This window comes from Natrix helvetica (assembly GCF_964273705.1).
Source record: "Natrix helvetica genome assembly, chromosome: 1".
Lineage (NCBI taxonomy): Eukaryota > Metazoa > Chordata > Lepidosauria > Squamata > Natricidae > Natrix > Natrix helvetica.
In genome coordinates this window covers 135270918-135294426 of record NC_138548.1, presented here as the reverse complement: position 1 = coordinate 135294426, position 23509 = coordinate 135270918, and the positions used below count along the sequence as shown (strand labels likewise).

Below are 23509 nucleotides of genomic sequence, written 5' to 3'. Positions count from 1 at the left end.
ACTTTATGCACCTACCATTAGAGTGACACATCTTTCAGTGTAAAACACTGAATTATTATTTTCTTTTTTAAAAAAATCCTGCTTTTCTCATCTATAAATTCAGCATTAAAACCATCATTATGAACCCTCGTAAATTCCAACACTGAACTCTGTCATAACTAAAAAGGTAGTAAATTATGAAGTGACATACCAAGCAAGTGTACTTCAGTGAGCATAGTAAGCAATTGAGAGTACATTGCAGAAACCCAAAAGGCTATGCAAGGCAAGTAAATAATGTTTATTGTTCTGCAGGTCTGAAATCATTTCAAATAGTCAATTCTTTTTTTGAGAGTTAAAGTTCTCCAACTTTCAAGGCTGAAAAAAAGGAAGCTACAATGGAAGAATAGACAGGTAATCCAGAATTACAGAGCTAGTGTCAGGAAAGCAAAAGGTCAGAATGAGCCAAGGTTAATGAGGGATGCTATTAACAGGGCTTTACTGTCTGAACCCTTATAAGTCTGACAAACCTTGAAGACACGATGAAATATCACGTGACTGAAAAACAGAAAAAAGAGAAACAGAAGTTTCATCAAACAATAGACTTTTTAATCTGACAGTAATACTTTAGGATTTTCAAGAGCAGATGATAAAGATAATTCTCTAAGCATCTTGGGAAAAAATGAGGTAATTACTGGATATCAGAATGGATTTGTCAAGAAAAAATCTTGCCAGACTAATTATATCTCATTTTTTAATAGATTGTGAAATGCAATAGCCATGATCTAACTTGATTTCAGCGAAGTCTTTGTGCCTCATCACACACCACTTAACAACCTAGCTAACTGTGGGCTGAACAGCATGATAATTAGATCCATAAGTGGCTGGAAAACTATTCTTAAAGTGCTCATCAATGACTCCCCAGCTATTCTTAAAGTGCTCATCAATGACTCCCCAACAAATTGGGAAAAGGGGTGTAGGATCAACCTCAGGATTTTTATTGTAATACTTTCATTGATGCTTTGAATGAAGAGGTGGTGGGATGTTTATCAAATTTGCAGATGACGTAAAATTAGGTAAGATTGGCGAATACCCTACAAGAAATAAAATTCAAAATGATTTTGACAGTTCCAATAGAAGATAATATATGTAAACTAAGGCTTGAACTATGGAGTGTTTGGTATTCTCTGAGTTTGGAGTTTGCTCGCAGATATTTTATTATCTAACTAGGTAACATCATTAGTGTGAGTGACTGTAAGATTTGCTGCCTATTTATATGCAGTAGATTTCCCTGCCAGTTTTGGTGTGGTGATCTTGATAAATTAAATAGACTGAAAGTCACAAAGTAGAATTTAACAGAGACAGGTATAAAATTCTTCAGAAAGAAAACAACAAAAATGAAAAGTATAAAATGGATGATATCTGACTAGGTACTAATATTGGCTACATGAATCTTAATTCACTTAAAAATATAATAGGGCATGCCTGGAATACAGAATACAAAAATGGAAGGGATCTTGGAGGTCTTCTAGTCTAACCCATTTGACTTATGTGTCCTTTCATTGTTAAAACATTCCTCTTTTAATTATATATTATGACTGTAAATCATGATGATCATAAAGCAGGACATCCACACAACTGATTTGATTTTATGAACTTTTTTGTGATGGTTGTTAATCAAATACGTGGTCATTAAGCAAACCCATTTTTTTGCAGTCTGGTTTTACTGAAAACTGGAAGTAAAAGCTGTAGAATGCTGTCACATGACCACAGGATGCTACCAATAGCCATAAATGTGGGTCAGTTGCCATTGCCAAGCACCCACAAGGCATCCATCTGGGGTGTAATCGTCAGAACTGGGTGTAAGCACCCCTGGGAGGTCTGTCATAAATTCAAATAGTTGTTAAGTAACCAATCATAAGGCGAGGACTACCTGTAAAGTGTAAAATGGTTACAAAATGGCAAATTTAATTTTAGGTTGCATGAATAAAATTACAATCCATGGGAAGTCATTGTTCTACTGTGCTTGTCATTCATCAGACCCACCTTGAGCACTGTGGCCAGTTCTGGCTACAATATTTTTAAGAATCATTCAGGGAGTTTGGAAAAAAAAAGGCACAAGGCTTACTATTTTGCACAATCTCCTGCAGCATCTCAGAACCCTGTAAAAATCCATCGATTCCTAAGCCAATGGATCAGTCACCCCCCTGTCAATGAAGTTTCTGGAATCCAAATAAAACCTTCTGTCGGGGTTCCAAATAGCATCCAAAAGTAAATCAGAGTCCAAGGCAAGGTATTGCTCAGTTCCAATTTATTAAGAGAGCCATATTGGCACATCTGGGAAAACCCATATCTGAAAGCTTCCCGGTTTTCTCCACCAAGTTGAAAGTTCAAGATCTTGCCCCCACACCCACAAGTCTATCACATGGTCCAATCTCCCACTGCCATGCCCTCAGTTCCACCTATCTAATTCCGGGCAGGTGCAGAGGTGCAATGACAAAGGATGACCTTGGCTTTCTAGAAAGAATTTTGTTGTGTCTACATAGTATGTGACTCCTTACAATCCCCCCTTCCATTTTCCCACAATAGAAAATGCATAGCAATATAATAGAAAGTGTGGCAGGCGAAAGACACAAAAGAAAAGATGACTGCAGGCCTGATATCTTCTTTCCTTGCAGCCAATCAGCCTCCATTTTATTTCCAGCGCCTTTCTCCTGGCTTGGAACTGAACCGGATTTTTCTTCCAACACTAGAAACTAGGTCTTCATAATCTCTGTGAAGTGATCCAATGAGCTAGATATATTTAACTTTGAAAAACACAAGCAGAAAGATAGCATCCTTCAAACACCTAAAAGACCAGATCCCTTCTCATTTTTCTCTCTCACTCAAGAGTGCAGAACATGGAACAATGGATGAGGAAACCCAATTTTGACTGTAAGTTAGAAAAAAGTGGCCAAATGGTAAGAGCAATACAGAAAGTCCTCTCTTAGAGTACAAGCGAGACTGGCAAATCCATTGCAAAGTACTGCAGCCACTAAGCAGAAAATCATGTGACTGTGATGGGCTTTTCATTTATTTGTTAAGTGAAATCACCAAGGTCATTAAGCGAGACATCATTAATCATTAAAATCATTAATTTTAGACTAATTGTCAGGTGTAAGAAATCAGGATCATACATGAAATTCTAGTTCAGAAGATTTATTGTTCAAGACTACAAACAAGAATCTAGTCAACTAACGAACTGTAATAAATTGATGCTAGATAAGAGAGAACGGAATTCAAAGGGGGCTGGCCGGTCTTGGATTGCTTGTGGGAATGGAATGACCCCAGACTGAATACTCTCTTAACTCCACTTCCAGGCTCTGCCTCTTCTTCTCCTATAATAATGTAGGGAAATCTCAACTTTCCTACTGCAGATTCTAGCATATTAAGATTGGGAAAAAACATACTTATGATGGAGAAATTATACCATCACTTTCAGTGTTTAAGGTAAAGGGATTGACGATCAGGATATTTTAAAAAAAGATACAACTTTACACCCATGTAAAAACAAATTGCAAGGAGAAAAATTGAATCTTTAATAAAGCTCTAAATATTAACACACAAAATATTGTAAGATATTCTGTATACCTAGAACAATTTATGAAAGAAAGCAAGAAGCTATTTCTCTCTCTTATTATTTTCTTCTGTATAATATCTCAGTAACTAGTTAAATATTGCAACTCGTAAGTGTACATTTACAGAATCTATACTTTCTGAATATTTTAGATTGCGACTCCCATAATCTTTAACAATTGGCAAAGTTTGCTGGAAGCCTAAACATAATAGAAAAAAGCCCCATGTGTATAACAGCAGAGATAATAGAATCCAAATATATTTTAACAATAATTTTAATAAAGATTACATTGTATAAATGTAATAAAAAGCAGAAGATAAAAAAGAAAGTGCAAAAAGAAAAGAAAAAGAAAAAAAGAAATAACTTATCCCTTGGTTCCAGCAAACAACTTTAACAGTTTATCACTATCTCTTAAAATACAACCAATAATCTCTTCCTGCAGTATTTTACCCCATTCTCTATAAACACATCTTTAAAACCTCATTATCCATCCTAATTAGCAAAAGTCCATTAGGGGTTACCAGAAATAACAACCTATCTATTATAAATGTGATTTAATAAAACCATGAATTCCTTCCTTTTACATTTATATATCATATTTATCATTACATATCCTTCAAACCTCATCATTCAAATCTAGTCAGTAAAAGTCAAATAAAAGTTATACAACTATTTTAACCTTAATCAAATAAATTTAAAATACAGCAAATAAACTCTTTCCAATAAATTCTTAGGTACAAACAAAACCTTAATACATGATTATCTAATTCGTGTTAGAAAAATCCTTTAAAAACTTCCAGAAATAGCAGCTATTTTAACCTTGGTCAAATAAACCAACCTTATATTCCTTTTCCTTATTCCAAACAAATGGTCTTTAATCCCTTCAAATAGTGTCCCAACAATTGGTTGGTTTCTTTTCATTTTCTCTTTATCTCCTCTCACAAAACTTCTGATAACATCTAATATAGAAATGCTATCCACGACACTCCTCTGGTCTATTATTTATATGTCCTTTTTAGTTATCAAAACATCAGTCAATTTAATCTGAATATTCAATGTTTTATTTTTTTCCATATCATTCTCCTAGTCTGTCATTTTTAAGTGCATATTTGAATCAACTTCAGTATTGTCCAGAAAAACCTTGTTTCTCTTCCATAACATCACTTAGTCTATCAATTATAGAAGGAATCTTTACAACTAACCTCCAAGTCCATTGTTCACAAATATGTCTCAATGCATTCATTACTAAAAGATTATTAAAATATTTTGCTCCATTCTATGTTATCAGATTGAGTTTCAGTTCTTCCTCAATGAATTATCTTTTTTTTTCATTACTAAGTGAACATTTCCTCAACTAAGCAATGCTTTTTGGAAAAAAAAATTCTGCATACAGAATCTTAATTTTTTTTAAAAACCTGATTTCTTCATTGGTCCTAAACCATGTCTTCTACAGTTTCAAGTAAATAGTACAAAGAGGAACAAATACTTTTTCACTTTTTAAAATCAGTCCTATCCATAACTAGCATAAGTTACAACTTACCAGTTCAATTTTGTATGAATCTGAAAGTGGGTTAATTATAATATACAGACAGCAGCATCTGGCTGAAATTTTTAGGGCTTTGAAGCTCAGAATGGCTGAGCCTCATTAGTATTTATATGTAAGACATGCAGGAAATCCAAGGGCTGGAGTTAGACTGCCATAAAAAATAATAATAATGGAGATATCATTGTATGGTCTTCTCTGTCACTAAGTTCAAACCATCTCTGCCCTGGTTGGGGAAATCAAATCAGTTACATTTTATTATGCTGTGCGCTTTACCAGGTTTGGTTAAGTGATTTAATGTTTTTTGCTATCTAACTGTGCTGGTGGAGCGAAAAAGAATGTACTATTTCTGTCAGCAAACTTGTCCCTAGAAACTTCCAGAAGGACAGGTAAATGTTCTGCACAAAATGCAAAGAAAAACAGACATCAGAAGCCAGATGTGTTTCTATAGAGTAGCTTGGTAGTTCTTTTAAAAGACACTTGCCTTTTAATAAACTTTGTTAGTCAGAAAAGCTGTTACCATTCTTTCTGATAGTTTACCACTATAGACTAATATGGCTCTTTTCCTATAAGCAATGTTTATAAAAAATTAAGACAATATTTTATTAATTCAACTTATAACAAGTAGTACTAGATTAGCAACCATTCAAAGTTATGATGGACCTCCCCAAAGCTACTTATATGTCAAGCGGAAGAAGTCAGAAACCAGAGTTGTTCAAATGGCTGCAAATTTATTCTGTGCTACCTCTAAACAAGAATCTGAACTATTAAACACTCTAGGCAAATTGGTAGTAAATAACATTAATAGGTTGGATTTAGATCTTTTGTGGGCATGAAGGGACTTGAGACTGATGCGCTTGACCCTTCCCTCAGGTTCAGCCTAGTTATCTCCTACATCATGATCCATTTTCAAAGTTCCAATAGCCACGTCCACCCCTGTACTTGCATGATTGCATTTGGGACGCATGGCAACTGACTCTCATTTATGGCTATTAGCAGTGTCCCACAATTATGTCACTGCGATTTTTGGTGTTGTTTGCCTGTTTTTGGCATTTACGTCTGGTGAAAAAGGTTCACTTAAAGACTATGGTGTTCATTTAACGTTTACTGCAAAAAAAGATCATAAAAATGGGTGTGGTCATGTAGTGACCTGCTTAATGGCTGCCATGACTTGCAACGGAACTCCAGGCTCAATTACAGTTTTAACTCGAGGACTGCTTGTACAATGAACAAATAACTCAAGCTTCAGATTAATCATAAAAACAGGATTCATTTATATAAAATGATCTTTAACATCTTCAATGGCTTGGAAAGCAAACATGCGTTGTAATAGCATGGTTTAGAAACCATTTCAGATGTTTGTAGAATATTTTTGTATACAACCTTCATTATGGAGGTCTCACTAAAATAAGTTTCCAAAAACAAAAACATTACAATAATGCCAAAACGTAAGAAATAAAAAACTTTCCATAAATTGGAAAGAAGTCCAAATGAAGACATTTGGGAACAGATTGATCTGAATGTTTTTAACATATTTTCTTGCTTGATTTTATGGATTTTTGCTGTTTGCTAACTGGGAGAATAAAAGAAAAGCTTTCAATAATTACAACACAACATCTGGGTCATTTTGGTTCTTTATTACATACATATACGTAGAGCGCGTAAAGTGCATAAAAATTTATGGAATTGCAATTACTACAGTAATTATATTGCCAGCCCTAATATTTAGCCTTTGGCTCATAATATTAATTTGATGCATAAGATCTTGTCAATTTTGAGCAAAATATACCCATCTTTCTCATAATTGACAAGCTACAAACAGTAGATATCTTGAATCTCATCAGAAGTTATTAAAATGCCAACATTTGTTCTGCTAATCATTCTACATCAGATCCCTGGACAAGAGTCCTCTAATTAAAAGTATGAGGAAACCGCAATAAAATGAAAGCATATCTGTCACATCAGTTGTGGGTCTTTCTTTTTTAAATGGAACCTACTTTGTCTTAATTATGCAAAATTCTCCCTCTGGCATTGTGGAGAAGGGAAAGGAGGAAACTGGCCACTTTTAAACATGTGTTTCTGTGACATTTCTCGGGTGCGGGAGGTATTTTTACCTCAAATGAACTTAATAATGCCATGCTATTTCAGTATCACCAATTAAAATCCCCAAATCTCAAATTTGGGAAGGGATGAAAAGGCAGATCACCATCCAGTAACACTGGTTACACTTTATGAGGCTTATATTTTATTGCTTTTTCTAGAACTGCTGACAACCACTTGCTATGAAACAAAACAGAATCAGAAAAAAGGGAGATAACTTCATTATTGAGCATAAAAGCCTGCTTGAAATCAAAAAGATGGAAAAACGTAGAGGAAGCCACAGCCCCTTTTAATCTCTCCCTAGTGGAAGGAAGGAAGGGAAGGGCACCAGTGTTGAAAAAAGCCCCACTTTGTTGCTCTGCCACTGACTTCACTTTTACGCATGAGAGCATATTGCTCAACCAACATTAAGTGCCCTTGGGCACTTGACATTAAAAGTCTTGCACGCATGGGGGTTTTGTAATCTGGACAGTCTGCCATCCCTAACATTCAAAACATTTCTCTAGGAAGTACAAACAAGCTCATGAATGGTTAGTTTGGATTTTATTTTTATTTATTTATTGTAAATGTCTTCACTTTCCTTAGGGATAGAAAGATAGTTTCCCAAATAGGCCATAACTTTCGCCCAACGATCTTCAAATTGGCAACTTTAAGATTTGTGGACTTAACTCCTAGAATTCCTCAGCTGGCCATGCTGGCTGGGGAATTCTGGGAGTTGAAGTCTACAGGTCATAAAGTTGCCATGTTTCAAGACCCCTGTTCTAGCCTGTTGGCACCATAGTCCTCTTTCAAAAAACTGTAAAGAAACAGTAACAGAATAAAGGAGGCATTTGGCCCATTTCTCAAAGTTGCCAATCAACTTCTAGTTTATTAGAATTTTTAAAAAAGAATACAAGCGTTGCAATTATTTTTAAAGCCTAGAAGCCTTTTCTTTTGATAGATGGCAATCAAAGGCATACTGTTACCAAGAGTAGTTTGCATTGAGCAGCTGAGTGCTGGACCATTCACTGGACCCCAAAGAAATGCCTCCAACCCCATTCCCCAAGTAAAATAAAATATCACAAACTGCCATTTATTTTATCCAGAATGTTTAGCATTACTTTTCCCATTGGCACTCAGGTTGAGCAATGATAATAAATCAGAAAAGATATCCATCGGTACAGATTAGGGTTAGCAATTAGAAGGCAGTGATAACTTTTATCTTCTATGAAGTGGTCTATGCCCCTTTAATCTGACCACAGTTTCATCTTTTAGGAGCATATGCTACGATTCAGATTAGATCCTATTCAGATATATTAATTTATTTATTTGGATTAATAAACTGCCTATCTCTAATGGACTTTGTAGAACAGTTCCTTTTGTCTGTTGTGCAATTGTATTAGCTGGTTGAGTGTGGCTTATTTTATTAAAAAAATATGTATAGCTGCCCATCCTAAAATCAGTTCTGAATAGCTTACAACAAATAAAACAATATAAAATCACCAATGTTAAAGAAAAAGAAAAACCTGATGCCACAACCATACTTTTCTGATTCAATATCCTCATCTCATCCTACCCCAGTGTTGAGGAAACAGCCAGGTCCTGAATAATGTCTGAAAGGACAGAAGGATTGGGGGGGGGGGGGGGCTGGTTGGATCTCAGGGGAATGGTGTCTCATAGGCAAAGAAGAGGTATGCTTGTAAGGACTTGTAAGATGCCATGTTTAAGGGAAGAGACTTGGTGTATGCCTACTCATCACTGAGTTTACCAGTTTGAAAGAAACCTTTCTTCATGCCCATTTTCTCCACATTATGCATAGTTTAAGAAGCCTCTACACACTTACTTACTTTTTCTTAAAATAAAACAATCTCACATATAGGAGAGTTATTCTAGCCCATAGGTTTGATTGCTTTTCTTTTTAATTCTTCTAGCATTCCAGTATTTTTGAGCTATGTAATCCAAAAATGGCAATGGTATTTCCTGTGACTTTACAATAGTGAAAATTGGAGAAGCAGGACAAATGAAGTATTGACACACTTTTAGGAAAATTAGGAATTCTTGGCGCTCTCTAAGCCTGTAGTTGTTTTCTTGCAGACATTTCATTACCCACATTAAGTAACCTCATCAGTGCTAGGATACCACTGATGATGTTACCTAGTGTGGGTAATGAAAACAACCAAGCTCAGAGAGCATCAAGGGCCCCTCATTTCAACCGTGAGCTACAAATATTCTCCTTTATTGGAACACATGAAATTTGGTGGAGAAAACTCCTGAAAATATCGTGATCTGCCAATAAAACAAACCAATGAATCATTGAACAAAACCCAGACTTTTCACTTGAATTACAAATGATTAGGCTCAAATTATCCTATATTGGGCAGATTATGCAAAGACCCAGCACTTGAGAGAACAGTATGATTCTGGAAAGAAAGAGAAGAGGAGGAAAACTAAAAGCAAAATGGATGGACTCAGTATTAGTGGTGATTGGTGCAGCATTGGAAGAAGTGAAGGAGTAAGATAGGAATGGATCATCATGGAGAAAATCTATGTGATCACTAAGAGTTGATGGCACATAATTAATCAAATATAGATAGCTTTCAAAGATGTTTTTTGATACAGGTAGTCCTCATTTAACAACAGTAATTGGGACTGGAATTTTCACCGCTCAGTAACATGGACATAAAGTACAATGTGCAGTTACAGCACTTTCCATTGCAGGTAGTTCTCAACTTAAAACAGTTCATTTAATGACCAAAGTTACAACAGCACTGAAAAAAGTGACTTATGACCATTTTTCACATTTATGACCATTGCAACCTTCCCATAATCATGTGACCAAGATCTGGAAGCTTGGCAAACTGGTTCATATTTATGATGGGTGCAGTATCCCAGGGCCATGAGATCCCCTTTTGCGATCATCTGACAAGCAAAGTCAATGGGGAAACCAGATTCAATTAACAACTGTGTTATTAATTTAATAACTGCAATGATTCACTAAACAAATTGGGAAGGAAAACCATAAAATGGGGCAAAACTCACTTAACAAATTTCTCACTGAACAACATAAATTTTGGGCTCAATTGTAAGTTGAGGACTACCTGTGTACAAATTAAATGCTATTATTAAGCATGATGTCATGTGGTTGCCATTGGTTATCTCCTGATGGCTTCCCCACTAACTTTGCACATTGGGATCAAAACGTGAAGGTCACAAATGGTAATCACATGACCATGGGAACTTGTGACATTGTATTTGTGGGCCGGTTGCCCGGACTGTAATCACGTGACTGTGAGGTTGCTGCAATCATCATATGTATTAATAAATAAATACCATTCGAGTGCCATTATAACTTTGAAGAGTGGCCATTAAGTGAGGACCATCTGAACTGTTTTACAAATGGAGCCATTCCCTACTCCATTAAAAAAAATGGTATCTTTTTGAGGGTTATCCTATGATGTCATAGATGCAAAAAGTAAATAAATAAAATGAGCCACAATCTCTGTTTCTTATCTCCCAAATCTCATGCAATCTGGACAAATCTATTCACACAAAGTCAAGCAAAAGACATTTCGGAAAGCGCTTATTGTGTAACGTCCAAGAGGAGATAACCTCACTCTCTTTGTGACAGAAGACATTGATTATTGGTGCAGCAGCCACTGTTACAGTGCTTTCTCGTTGCCTGTACTCCAAGTCAAGCGTAACATGACAAGACTTTAACTTTCCAACTGTTTACTCAGGAGAAAGGCTTTAACAGAAACAACGTAACATTTGCCATAAAATATTTTTGTTGAAAATTGAAAGAAAACACTTCTGCTTATAACTATTGCTTCTATTACTTCTTGAACGTTTGTGCGTTGCAGCAAATGTATACCGTATTTTTCGGAGTATAAAATGCACTGGAGTAAAAGACACACCAAGATTTTGAAGAGGCAATTTTTTTTTAAAGGTTTTATACTCTGCAGACCTCCCCAAAATGGCCCTTTTCGTGAATATGGGCCCTGTTTTTTGTCAAAAGAAAGGGCATGCATAGCCTTTAGGAGGCTTCCAAAGTGCTCCTGGGGACTGGGGGGGGGGGGCAAAAACAAGTAAAAGAACAGCCCGTTTTTTGTTCATTTTTGCCCTCCCCAGCTCCCAGGAGCACCCTGGAAGCCTCCTAAAGGCTATGCATGGCCATTTTTGCAAAGGGGGCGGGGTTTCAGGAGGCCAAAAATGCTGTATTCAGTGTATAAGATGCACCCAGATTTTCATCCTCTTTTTTGAGGGAAAAAGTTGCGTCTTATACTCTGAAAAATACGGTAACTGGAGTAAAGGTTTCCCTTTTCTAGTTACGTCTGACTCAAACAGGGCGCCGTAATAACCTCCATTTCTTAACTGAGAGAGCCAACCAGGGGCCAGCTTTACTGCTGGTTTGCTTGTGTGCGTGCGCTGGATGCACGCTGTGTGCACATGTGTAGTTCAATTAAAATTGTTTTGCGCATGCTCAGAACTAAAAAAAAGATGGTGGCGGTGATAGCGGTGACCAGGGAACCAGTTCGGGGGCGTGGCTATATGCCGAAACAGTGTTCCAGTGCGTGGAACACTGTTTCCTTTCCACCAAAGTGGCATACTGTATAACTGGAGTACAGTTCACCAAATCTGTTTGTCCAGTTCTTTTGTTGCTTGAATTGAAAATATTCTGAAGGAAACGATGAAGGAAAAGTGGCCGACGTGGATAAAATTCAAGTAGCAGGTCATGCATTAAAGACTCTGCAGAATTGAAGCAGGTTTCTAGTCACTTCAGGGCCACCCCACTGTAATCTTTGGGAAATATTGAAAAGATTTATCACTGCCATCGTTTGAGATTTTCTTTTTAACTTCCCAACAGAGCTTATAACCTGCTTTCTTAGTTTTCTCCCAGTCAGGCCTAACTTCACTTTTTTTTTTTTTAGATTAGTCAGTCCGTTAAGTGTTGCCACCTAGTTGATCAGCCCTGCACTGACCATGCTTAAATAATTTAAGAAAGGAACGGCAGAGGAATTGTTCTACTTTGGGAAAGGGCAGAAGGAGAAATTTGTAAAAACAAAACCCGAAAAAAACCATGTAGGCAAAATTAATGGTTGCTTACTGTTGTTTAGTAACGATAACTGAGTGGTAGGAATATAAGAATAGATTATTGAAGAAGGCTAGGATCAAGTGTGAGGGAATGATAGAATAATAAAATCTGATCAGTAACAGGCACAATATTGCTTTCCTCTCAAGACAGAATATTAACTGTAAGAAACAAAATATGGCCAATTCCTTAAAAGGCAAAGCTGTTATCGCTGCAGGAAGAGCAGGAAGCAGAAGCCCCAGCACAGCACGGCTGACAGTTTTGCCAACACCCACATTCCTGAAGAGGCTTTTTCTTCCTTTCAGAAATCCTTTTCAATACCATAATATGAAAAGACCAAAAAAAAAAAAAAAAGAATTATGAGCTGCAGAGAACACAGCTGCCAAACAAACTGCTCCTTGTCAATATTTGTCAAACAAGTCAAGCTTTCACAAAAATACCTTCCCCCAAACTTCTGTGTAATCTACCGTGGAGTTACCGGGTGAGTTTGCAAGGGAAGAAATCTCTATGAAGCAATTTTGTAAGAACAGTGTGTGTGTGTCTGGGGGGATTCAGAAGTTTCTATAGTCTGCAACAAGTTGGACAGAATGAAGAAATCCAACTTTTGGGAAATTATGCATGCATGCATACGTGCAGACTCACACACAAACATAATGAACAAATTTGAACACAGAGCTTTCTATTCAACAGTATTCTGAGAAATTGTTTCCAATAGGAAACCACCAATTCTAGGCTATTTTACACACACACACACACACACACATGAGAGAGAGAGAGAGAGAGAGAGAGAGACAGAGAGAGAGACAGAGAGAGAGACAGAGAGACAGAGGCAGAGGCAGAGGCAGAGGAGACAGACAGAGAGAGAGTGGGACAGAGAGAGACCTTCATTTAATTTGGATGTTGTTTTTATTTACTAAAGCAGCAATAGCAGAACAAACTCAATCCATTTAATTTCTTCTGGAAGAATAGCAGTAGTTTTTGAGATCCAGCTACATCTCCTCTGAAGGTTTTATTCTCAAGTTACAAGTAGAAATATAAGACAGTGATTTTGCTGAAGGGCATGCAATGACATTTGATTAGCGGCACAAAACATCAAATGCTGCAATGAGCACGGATAACAGAGAACCTGCCAAATACTTCCCATTTAATGCCATTTGGACAAAGGTTAATTTTTATTTAATTTATTTAATGTCTCTTAAAATAAATTATTTTCTATAGTGCATAGCACAATTTTAACTAATAAAACATTTAAAAAACCTAACGTATCAACTCAAAAGAATACAAATATCAAGATTAAAAGCATCACCAGACATAAAAGTTAAAAGGCCTTAGCAGAACTAAACCAACTATTAAATTAAATAAGTAATTAAATAAGTATTTAAAGTATTTAAAATGCACAACATTGTCTGGCAGACCAGAATATTATTAGGTGGCACTGAATAATTAGAAACATGGGGGAATACTCCAGGGAGAGAGAGCTTTTCAGAGATTGGAAACCCCCTCCCGCCCCAAAAATCTTGCTTGCTACACTACTAGATTCAGAAATTAGGGAAACAATTGATTCATGAAGAGTTTCCAAGGATGAATTTAAGGGATTGAAAGACACATAGACAGACATAATCTTAATCCCCAGGTTTAAAAAAAAAAAAGGAGTCCCTGAGAATATTACTCTGCTAGTGTTTGCCAACTATAGGGGGCAGTGCTGATCTCTGTTTCAAAGCGATTGAGCCAGTGCTGTCCAAAGATATTTCCGCAGTCATGTGGCCAGCACTTCCCACCAAAGTGATACCTATTTATCTACTTGCATTTGCATGCTTTTGAAATTGTAGGGTGGCAGGAACTGGGGCTCTTCTCTAATCTCCTGGATCCTCTTATGATTTGCATGCAACCAACAGTTGCTCCCAAGTTCCAATACATGACAAAGAATTGTAAATTAAATCAGATTGAATTTGAATGAAAATTACATGTTTACTGTAACCCCCAGCACACCATTCAAAGACTAAATGTGAGCTTTGACCTCCAAAACTGCACTCCTGCTTTAAGAACATCCAAGCTATGTACCTGATTCTTCAGGGCAATTTCAACTCTCTGTGGACATCTTGTCGTGTGATATAAAGTACTGATCTCTCCTTTAACTGGACTGAACTTTAATTGAGCTGATCTAAGCACTCCACTGGAGTTGTCAAGCACCGGTCTTCCATCACCACAGTCTTACAAGATTTTAAGTAGAAATACGTTTTTACCTATTGTTGATGGCCCAACTCCAAAACTTCTCAGTCAGCACTTACATGTAGGTATTTAATAACAAAAAGTAGTGAAGTTGCCCAGACAAACATTTAGCAGTAAACCCCAATCTCACACTTCATGTTCTGATTACTTAAAGTGTCTTAGACATAGAACATGGATGATAATAATCTTTATTGCAATTTAAAGCTACACTGAATTTCTTCTTAGAGATATCTGATTAGCCACTTGATCTGATTCAAAGTGGCTCTTTAAATTCTCCCATGTTAACAATCCACATGTAACTGTAATCTGTGGTATGGGAGTGGATGGGGTGGGGTTAGAGGTTATTACGGCAAGACGGTAGAAATGGCATTCTAATAGAAGACTCTTTCGTACGGTGATGTAACTGTCATTGATTTTGGCAACCACAATACAGATTTTTTTTTACATCCCTGCAGATGATGCTGAATACAATTGTCAAAGATTAGTGGGTAAGTCTGGGGAATTCACATAACAATATCAAAACTTTAGTTTAGACATTACTGCTTTCAGTAGATGGGAAAATGTAAGGCATTATGTTACGTACCCGCAATCTATCCATGTTATAGTGCCACGGCCTTTCACAGCTTGGGCTACATCAGATAATAACCTGAGCGAACTGTCAGCAGCTACCGCTGGGAGAGAGAAAGGAATATATTTACTTTAAAAATCATAAGCATCTAAACACAACTTGGCAGAATTCTTCCATAAAACATTTTGCCTTTTAACTGGAATTTTCAGAGAGCCCTAGAAATTAATAAATATTTCCAAATATAGTATGAACTTCACCCATAACCTTTTGCTGCAGCTGGGATCTGAAACAGCATTTGAACATGCTCAGCGAGACCCTTTTCCTACCTTTTTGAATAGAAGACTGTTTCATTTCACAAATTATTCCTGAAGTCATCTCAAAAGTACCTTGCCACTCGACAGAAAGTTTCTGTGGATAAGCTACAAACCCCAAGCATTTTGTAGTGCACAAAATTAATTGCATGGTTCTTTCTATCTTTCCTGTATATTTTGACATATCCAAGTTGAATATATCTTTTTTATACTGAAGAACCATAAAGGTTTATTTATTGTCCCTACTTTTTCTCACTACTTATTCATTTTGTTGTTTCGTCTGTAAAGATGTAAAAATAGCTGCACTATATCATATCATTCTGTCCTACAATAGCTCAATGGGATATTTATGAGAATATCACCACTTAGATATGCTCCATTGTAACTACTAATGGAACTTATTGTCTCTGATACTGGTGGCAATATCCATAATCCATAACAATTGTTAATCAATGATAGCTTTACTCTTCTAGATAAGGAGACTTCTCCTCTCAGAAACATGGCCTCCTGGTTTCAGGTTTTATATCAGCTGATATCTTAGGGTAAAGATAGCTATTGTCACTTGTGAGTTCTTGAGGTCCTGCTCCACAGAAGTGAGACCCTCTTGCTGAAATTGGGCCTTTAGGAATAATTAGGATTGCTTTTGGTGTATTTCCCTCCTTGCTATGTAGCAACATCCCTACTTGAACTGTTGCGGGGTTGATAGTAGAGTCCTTGGGCACTTTAACCTGTCCCCTTGTGGCATTGAGTCTGGGATATATCAAAAATCCATTGTGTCCACGGCAACATAGACTTGTCTCAAATAATTGAGGGCCCAAAACATGCTGGAGATTGCATATTAGTTCTGTTTTTTTGTCTCAGGGCAGTTGGAATATGATTTGGTATTGGAGGACATAAACATCCCTCTATTGCTATGAACAGATTACTCCTTGGCTGCCTTCCAGCTCACTCATGGCATCTGCCCTGACAAGGTGACAGGGTTACCCATCCAGAAGGATCTTGCTGAGGAAGCTGAGGAAGCTTTGGAGGAAGTTTTCATGGTTATCTGGGATTGCACTTTCCCATTCATAACTGGTATACAACTTGGGGCTCCTCCTGGATTCACAGTTATTACTCAAAGAGTGGGTGGCAATTGTGGCTCTACAGGTTTTGCATAGGTCCATGCTGTATTGCAGTTGCACCTCTTTCTCAATTAGAAAGCTCTTGAGACTGACACTCATACTCTGGTCACTTCATGATAAAACTATTGCAATAGACTATACATTAAGTTGCCCTTAAAGATCCTCTGGAACCTACAACTGATTCAAAATGCAGGAGTGTGGCCAGTGACAGGCCTTTCTCATTATGCCCATGTATAGCTGCTGCTCTGTAACCTGCAATGGTATGCTTCCGAGTACAATTCAAGGTGATGGCCATTATGTTTAAGGCCTTCACAGCATAGAACCTGGTTATCTGAAAGACTGCCTAACTCCAATTGTTTCTGCCTACCTAGCACAGTCAGGCCAAATTGGTGTGCTCCATGTCTTCTCAATTAAACACTGTCAAAAACTTCCTTTCCTGGGGTTCCAGAAAACCCTCAAGACCTAGCTCTTTCCCCAGGCCTGGGGTTAATGAGTTTGTGGGGCTTCATGTTGTGTTTTTATTGTTATGGCTGCTTTTACTCTGGGCTGTTTTATTTTATCTCTTTAACTGTTTTAACTGTGTATTTGGAATTTGTAAGCCACCCAGACAACAACAACAACAACAACAACAACAACAACAACAACATCATCAACATCAAGTTCCATCTTCCACCTCCTGGCAAACATTTTATTGGGGAATTTTAAGGGTATTTTAAAATTTGTATTTTAACTAAGAATTGTACAGTATATTTTTTACCTCCTCCATCTACGTCCACGTCCACGTCTATGTCTATGTCTATGTCTATGTTCATGTCTATGTATTTGTATATGGTTTTATCATGACTGTACACCGCCCCGAGTCCTGCCTAGGAAAGGGTGCGGTCTAGAAATAAAAGTTGTTGTTGTTGTTGTTGTTGTTATTATTATTATTATCATCATCATCATCATCAACATCATCATCATCATCAATCATTTCTATAATCCTTTTTACAGTAATCCCGTTATGACTACAAACTGTGGAAATACTTAAAATATGTGCTTTTTCACATAATTGTGAATATGCAAGGGTTAACTCTGGGCTCATTGATTTTTTTCTTTCATTTATTTGGTTACATACAGGTTTCAGCCTTGACAAGTGATCTTTGGAAAATAAGGCTGAGTTGCTTTGTACTGCCCCTAGTTCAGACAGAGTAGATTGAGCCAAAGCTAAGATTAGAAATCTCCATAATTTAGGGGGGGGGAGATAGAGTTTCTCTCCTCTGAACTGTCCTCATGAGGAAAATGTGTCACCCAATACCTATTGTGGATGGGGGACCTGTATAACATAAAACAGAGCAGCAGCACTAACTATGAAGCTATTTACCTACTGCTATACCTGGCTCTCCTCAGCTCCTTAGTCTACAACTCTTGAGCTGGACAGCTCTCATGCTATTCTAACCTTATGCCTGACCTGTTGGACAGCTCCCCAGATTTAGCAATCTTGTGGAAATCTGAACTCCATAGCAGGGTGATGAGAAACAGAAACTAAGTCGGCAAAAACTTCAAATGTTAATCATTTCTATGGAAGAAAAATAGCCCTCCAAAAAGTTAAGTGTAATTACACGGTTTAAATTATCTTCTCCCACAATGTTTCCTAAAGTCGTATGCTGTTGAATAATAACTACGGGCAAGCGAAGAAACACATGATATAGTTCAGAGATACTAAAAATTCCTTATCTGAAATGAAAATTCAAATGTAGGGGGATGCAACACACTTTGCCTGGCTCTGTCTACAGTCATTGCCAAGCCCGCTTTATACACATATGACAACAGACATGCTTAACTCTAGAATCACAGCCCTATGAAGGGGGGAATTTCAGTGTATTTCCAAAGAACCGGGAAGAAACTTCAAGTGTTATTACATAGACTACTGTCATACAAATATGGCAGGTTACATGCAGGAAAAGCTGAAGCTACCTTTTCGAAGGGCACACTGGGTTGGCAAAGAGCCAGAAGAATGTTAATCACCACCTATTTGCTGCAGATTTTCCTCAGACAATGTATCTTCAAATCTCAGTATTAGTTAGCTTGGTTTTACACCAGATAAAGAAAAAAAGCCATGATCTCAGCTAAGGTATTTTCCTTCACACAAACTGACAGGTTCACTGAAGTATACTTCGTGCAAAAGAATTTCCATTTTTGTTCTCATTGAGAATAATATATTGGCTTTATAAGCATTCTTAATTAAAGTATCACTTATGACTCTTTTATCTTTTAAACTACTTGAATACATTAGTTTATTTTGAAGTCATTTTTATGACTTTCTAGTTCATAGCATCCAGGAATTTAAAATGTTATTCACAAATGAACGGATAAAAAATAAAGTTATCTACCCACACTAGGTGGAAAACTGGAAGTTGTGCATTATTCTGTTCCAACCAATACATTTATTAGAAAACAAACTTGATAGGACATAGTGAATTTAATGTCAGCATAAGCATGCCTACAACTGTGTTATCACCTACTATTTAATGCGACATATTTAAAAAGCAACCTCCAAAAAGCAGCATACATCAAAGATGCACAGAGCTTCTTCAGATATGTTCAGAATAAAAGGGAAAGAAAAAATCTTGCCCCTCTTCCTTGCAATTTGCAGTCTTTTTGCCTACTATCGAAGGACCATAAAAAAGAGATAGTATCTAGGATGACTTATGTAGATGTTTCAGAATATGTTTGAATGTGTTTTCTAGATATTGTAGATGACACTGGTTTTCTATTGCCTTTCCCCCGCTGCATGTATCTTGTAGCTGATTATTTCATAGCACCAATGTAATTGTTCATAGTTCCTTGTGGGAGCCTGTGTGTACCAGAAGCCATTTCTAAGCTATGCCTTTCACTAATAAATATTTCAATAGTTTCTATTCATCAAATTTAGGCACCTCCCATCTCACTATCTCAGCTTCTCAATTTTTCTGTAATTTAGTGCATCGTTTGACAAAGTGTTGCTTAAACATGCAAATGAAAGAGAAAATGTATTTGTTTTACATACAAAACAAGCAGGTTATAGTATAGTTGTAGCATGTCAGCCCAGCCATTCTGAACAGGTTACAGTTCAGCCAAACTGAACACCTGAACAACTTCATTGTTGCATGTTTTGGCCAAAATAAACTCCAAAGAGACTCCTGTGCAGCAAATAATGCAAGCTTGTTCCCTCTCTCCTCCTTCTCACTAACCACCCAACAACCTTAACAAAGCCTTCCGTCCTCTTGGCTACCACGTCTGGATTAAAGCATTGCATTACTCAACCAGTCCATCTATTCCTTTCCCCAATCTTCCTAGCACCTTCCTTCCCTTAGATGCTGACACTGCATTTCAAGCATGGCATCTCTATCAGCCAACTCGCCCGCCCCACTGAACTTCATAAAGTTTTTTGCTCCTGTACTTTCTCTTAGCCATTGCTGCTGACAACAGCTTTCCTAGTCCGCACTGGCTCCTACCTTGGAAGATGTGACCCATGAAAATGTGATATGGTCTATATCCCAACTAAATTCCCAGGGTCTAGGAAGAGATCTATATCTACTGTTGCCCCCACACAATGGGATATTCTTCCCCAGAAGGTGAGGCAGGCCCCTACTCTCCTGGCCTTCTGAAATGTGGTTAAAGCCTTGCCTGGGAGGCACAAAGTATTATGCCATTGTGGGATTGTTTTATGCAATGAGAGCGCCCCCCCCTCAATAGTCCTTATTAACCAATTTTACCAGGATCAAGTGGCCTTCTTGGAATTTTTTGGTTTTTTTAAAAAAAAAATTTCATAATTTTTAAAATTTTAATCATAAATTAACTTCAATATTTTAACTTTACTTTTATATGTTGTATTATATGCTGATATTATACTGTATACCGCTGAGAATCCCTTTGGAGGGAGATGGATGGCCTAGAAATACGAAACATACATATGTATGTACATTCGTGTATATATATATATATATATATATATATATATATATATATATATATATATATATATATATATATATATATATATATATATATATATATACATATATACATATATACATATATATATATACACATACATACATACATACATACATACATACATACATACATACATACCATATTTTTGGACTATAAGATGCATGGGTATATAAGATGCACCAAGATTTTGAAGAGGTATGTAAGAAAAAAAAGTTTTTGTCCTCCCTAGCCCCCAGGAGTACTCTGCAGGCTTCAGCAGGGTTGGCGGAAGGCAAAAATGCCCCCATTTTTCACTGAAACAGGGGCATTTCTCCCCTCCCCCAGCCCTGCTGAAGCCTGCAGAGTGCTTTGGGGGGGGGGGAGGCAAAAACACTCCAGTTTTTCCAAAAAAACAGCCCATTTTTGCCTGTTTTTCACAAAAATGGGATGCAGGGGTGGGGCTTCGGGAAGCCAAAAATGGCTGTATTTGGTGTATAAGATGCACCAACATTTCCACGCTCTTTGGGGGGGGGAAGGTGCATCTTACACTCCGAAAAATATGGTACATACATCAGAACATGCATATTTAATCTGAGCAAGACCGCCTTAAGATGAAGTTCTACACATGGAATAATCTATTCATGGTACACATGCATATTTCTAATTTAACTTTTTTTTTAAAAAAGAGTTCGAATCCAAACTTATTATATCTATTTGTTGGCCTATCTACCTACATATTTATGTACAGAAATCCAACTTTGATTTGAGCTTGCAAGCTCAATGTAAATCATGTTTTATAGCTACTCACTACTTTCAGATGAGGAAATAATAAGAAAGTTTTCCTATTCCAAAATTCAGCAATCTGATGTCTTGACTATGATTTGACCAGGTCAGATGTCAGACCAACCATATCCCAATTCGTGACCATCAAATCTAGCACATGCGATGATTTTGGCAGTTACAATAATTATATTAGTATGTCACAGTTCAAGTTCTGCAATTATATTTTGTATAAGTTCTGCAATTGTTGTTTTCTATTTGTAAAAAGACAAATTTGCAAGAAAGCCAAACTTATCTTCACAAAAACAGGGAGAAACACTACTTCCAGTTACCCAGGATTCCACCAAATTCTGCTGTTGAATCAAATGCTGCTCACTAACTGATCTATTGTAATATCAGATAAGTATGAAATTCAGAGAAGCTAATTTGTCACAGGAAAATATCCTCAAATCAGTTACTCAGATATAGCTGACCCTTCCCTCCCTCCCCCACTCCCAGTTCAAAAGCAATTCCTTCAGAAATTGTGATTTGGAGTCGGAAGCCTAAGTGCATAACACATTTGTTAAAAGCACACATAATTTGGCTAGTTTCTTATTGCTTGACTGAAAAAAAAACCTGTGAAGGAGAAGGCATCCAGGTCATTAAATTTGGTCTAATTTTTGAGCTAACGTGCAGAAATGCATCTTCTTGCCAAGTATACATCATAACAATTATACATAAGTGTAATTAACCTATGTTCTAAACGGGCCAGGTTCACTGCAAACCATCTTGCCAAGAGCAGTTCACAATCTGTTATGGATGATTTAAAAAGAGGAGAAGAAAAACTGCACTGCAGAAAAGGGGATAGAGGTGGAAGAAGAAAACAAACAGCAGCAGAAGCAATGCTGGCTTAAGCAAGTTCATAATAACAGCATGAGACAGCAGGTGGGTGGCTAGCAGACAAGAGGTTAATAGGAATTGATGAGGCATCAGATAATGCAAAGCACATGACAATAAAAATGCATAAATAGGCGTAAATAAACAACCGTGTAGGATTAAAACAAGTGTTACCGGTTTGCCAAATAGGCAGAAGGGCTAATTATTTTGAGAGACTTTGTGTCTCTTATGGTTTCTGACTGTCCTGTTAGAACTTAGAGTTGGGTCCCTCTTGGATTTGAAGATTAAGTAATTCCATCTACCAAGACACGGGAAACAGGCCTTGTTTGTTGCTCCACCTGCTGCTTGAACAGCATCCCCTTAAATATTTGCACGACCCCGAACTTTACCCGTTTTTAAAATAGCCTTTAAATATTGTTTTCTTTGTCCCCTAGACCTTAGGTTAGAATGCTTGGGTGTGTGTGTTTCTACTTCTGTTGGGGGGAGCAGATGTCAGTATCTTTTGGGGTTGATTTTGATTTTATTGGTTCTTTACGCTAAGCCATGCAGAATCACTGGAGCTGGATGACCTAGAAATTTGATTATAAATACATGGATAAAAACTAAGGAGAAAAGCAAGCAGATATCTGTTGTATGCACATAAGGATTATACCATAAACCAGGGGTGTCCAAACTTGGCAACTTTAAGACTTGTGGACTTCAACTCCCAGAATTCCCCAGCCAGCAAGTTTGGACACCCCTGCCATAAACCATATACCATAGTGGAAATGCAGGTTAAAATACAGCAAAAAAAAAAAAAAGAGCAACTCTCTGTTTCTGGAAAAACCAAGCAAAATGATAGGAAAAAGTGCCTCAATATAAAATAGCTGCAAATACATTTAAAAATTATCTCTATAGTTATTGGTTGCATACTTTGTGCAGATATTTTTTAAAGAGAAATGCAATAGATATAACAATAATAAAATAAGAAGTAATTTGACAACATTATGAGACAGTTCAAATAAGCAGAGAAGAATTGATTATTGATTTAAACTCACTCTAAATGTTATCCGCAAGTTTTAGTTTCTAAAGCAGATCCTGTAGAAGTGTTGTGCAAAATCTTGATTTTGAAACATTTTCCTGCTTTTCCTATCATCTCATCTAGACAGTCGCTTAGCATGTTTGTTTAAATACTAATTACCCATAAAATCTTTTTAAACTGAAGAACACTTACCAGATTTGGAATATAGCACCAACACATTATTTCGTGTTCTCAACAGCTTCTTGAAATCCTTCTGATCACTAATTTTTTCTATCAGAGGCGATATCTTTGATGGTAACACACATGCTGGAAAGATAGCCTGCAGTGGCAAGATAAAAAGTAA

General features: G+C 37.0%; 1 protein-coding gene across 1 annotated transcript in view; it reads right to left on the bottom strand.

Annotated features, from left to right (window-relative positions):
• PDIA5 (protein disulfide isomerase family A member 5) overlaps positions 1-23509 on the bottom strand; it is a 241481-nt gene that overhangs the window by 158016 nt on the left and 59956 nt on the right. Inside the window, exons 2-3 of the mRNA XM_081938793.1 lie at positions 23359-23485; positions 15116-15203 (exon numbers count right to left, since the gene is read on the bottom strand). Coding sequence (XP_081794919.1) covers positions 15116-15203; positions 23359-23485 — 215 coding nt within the window. The remainder of the gene's footprint in view (positions 1-15115; positions 15204-23358; positions 23486-23509) is intronic.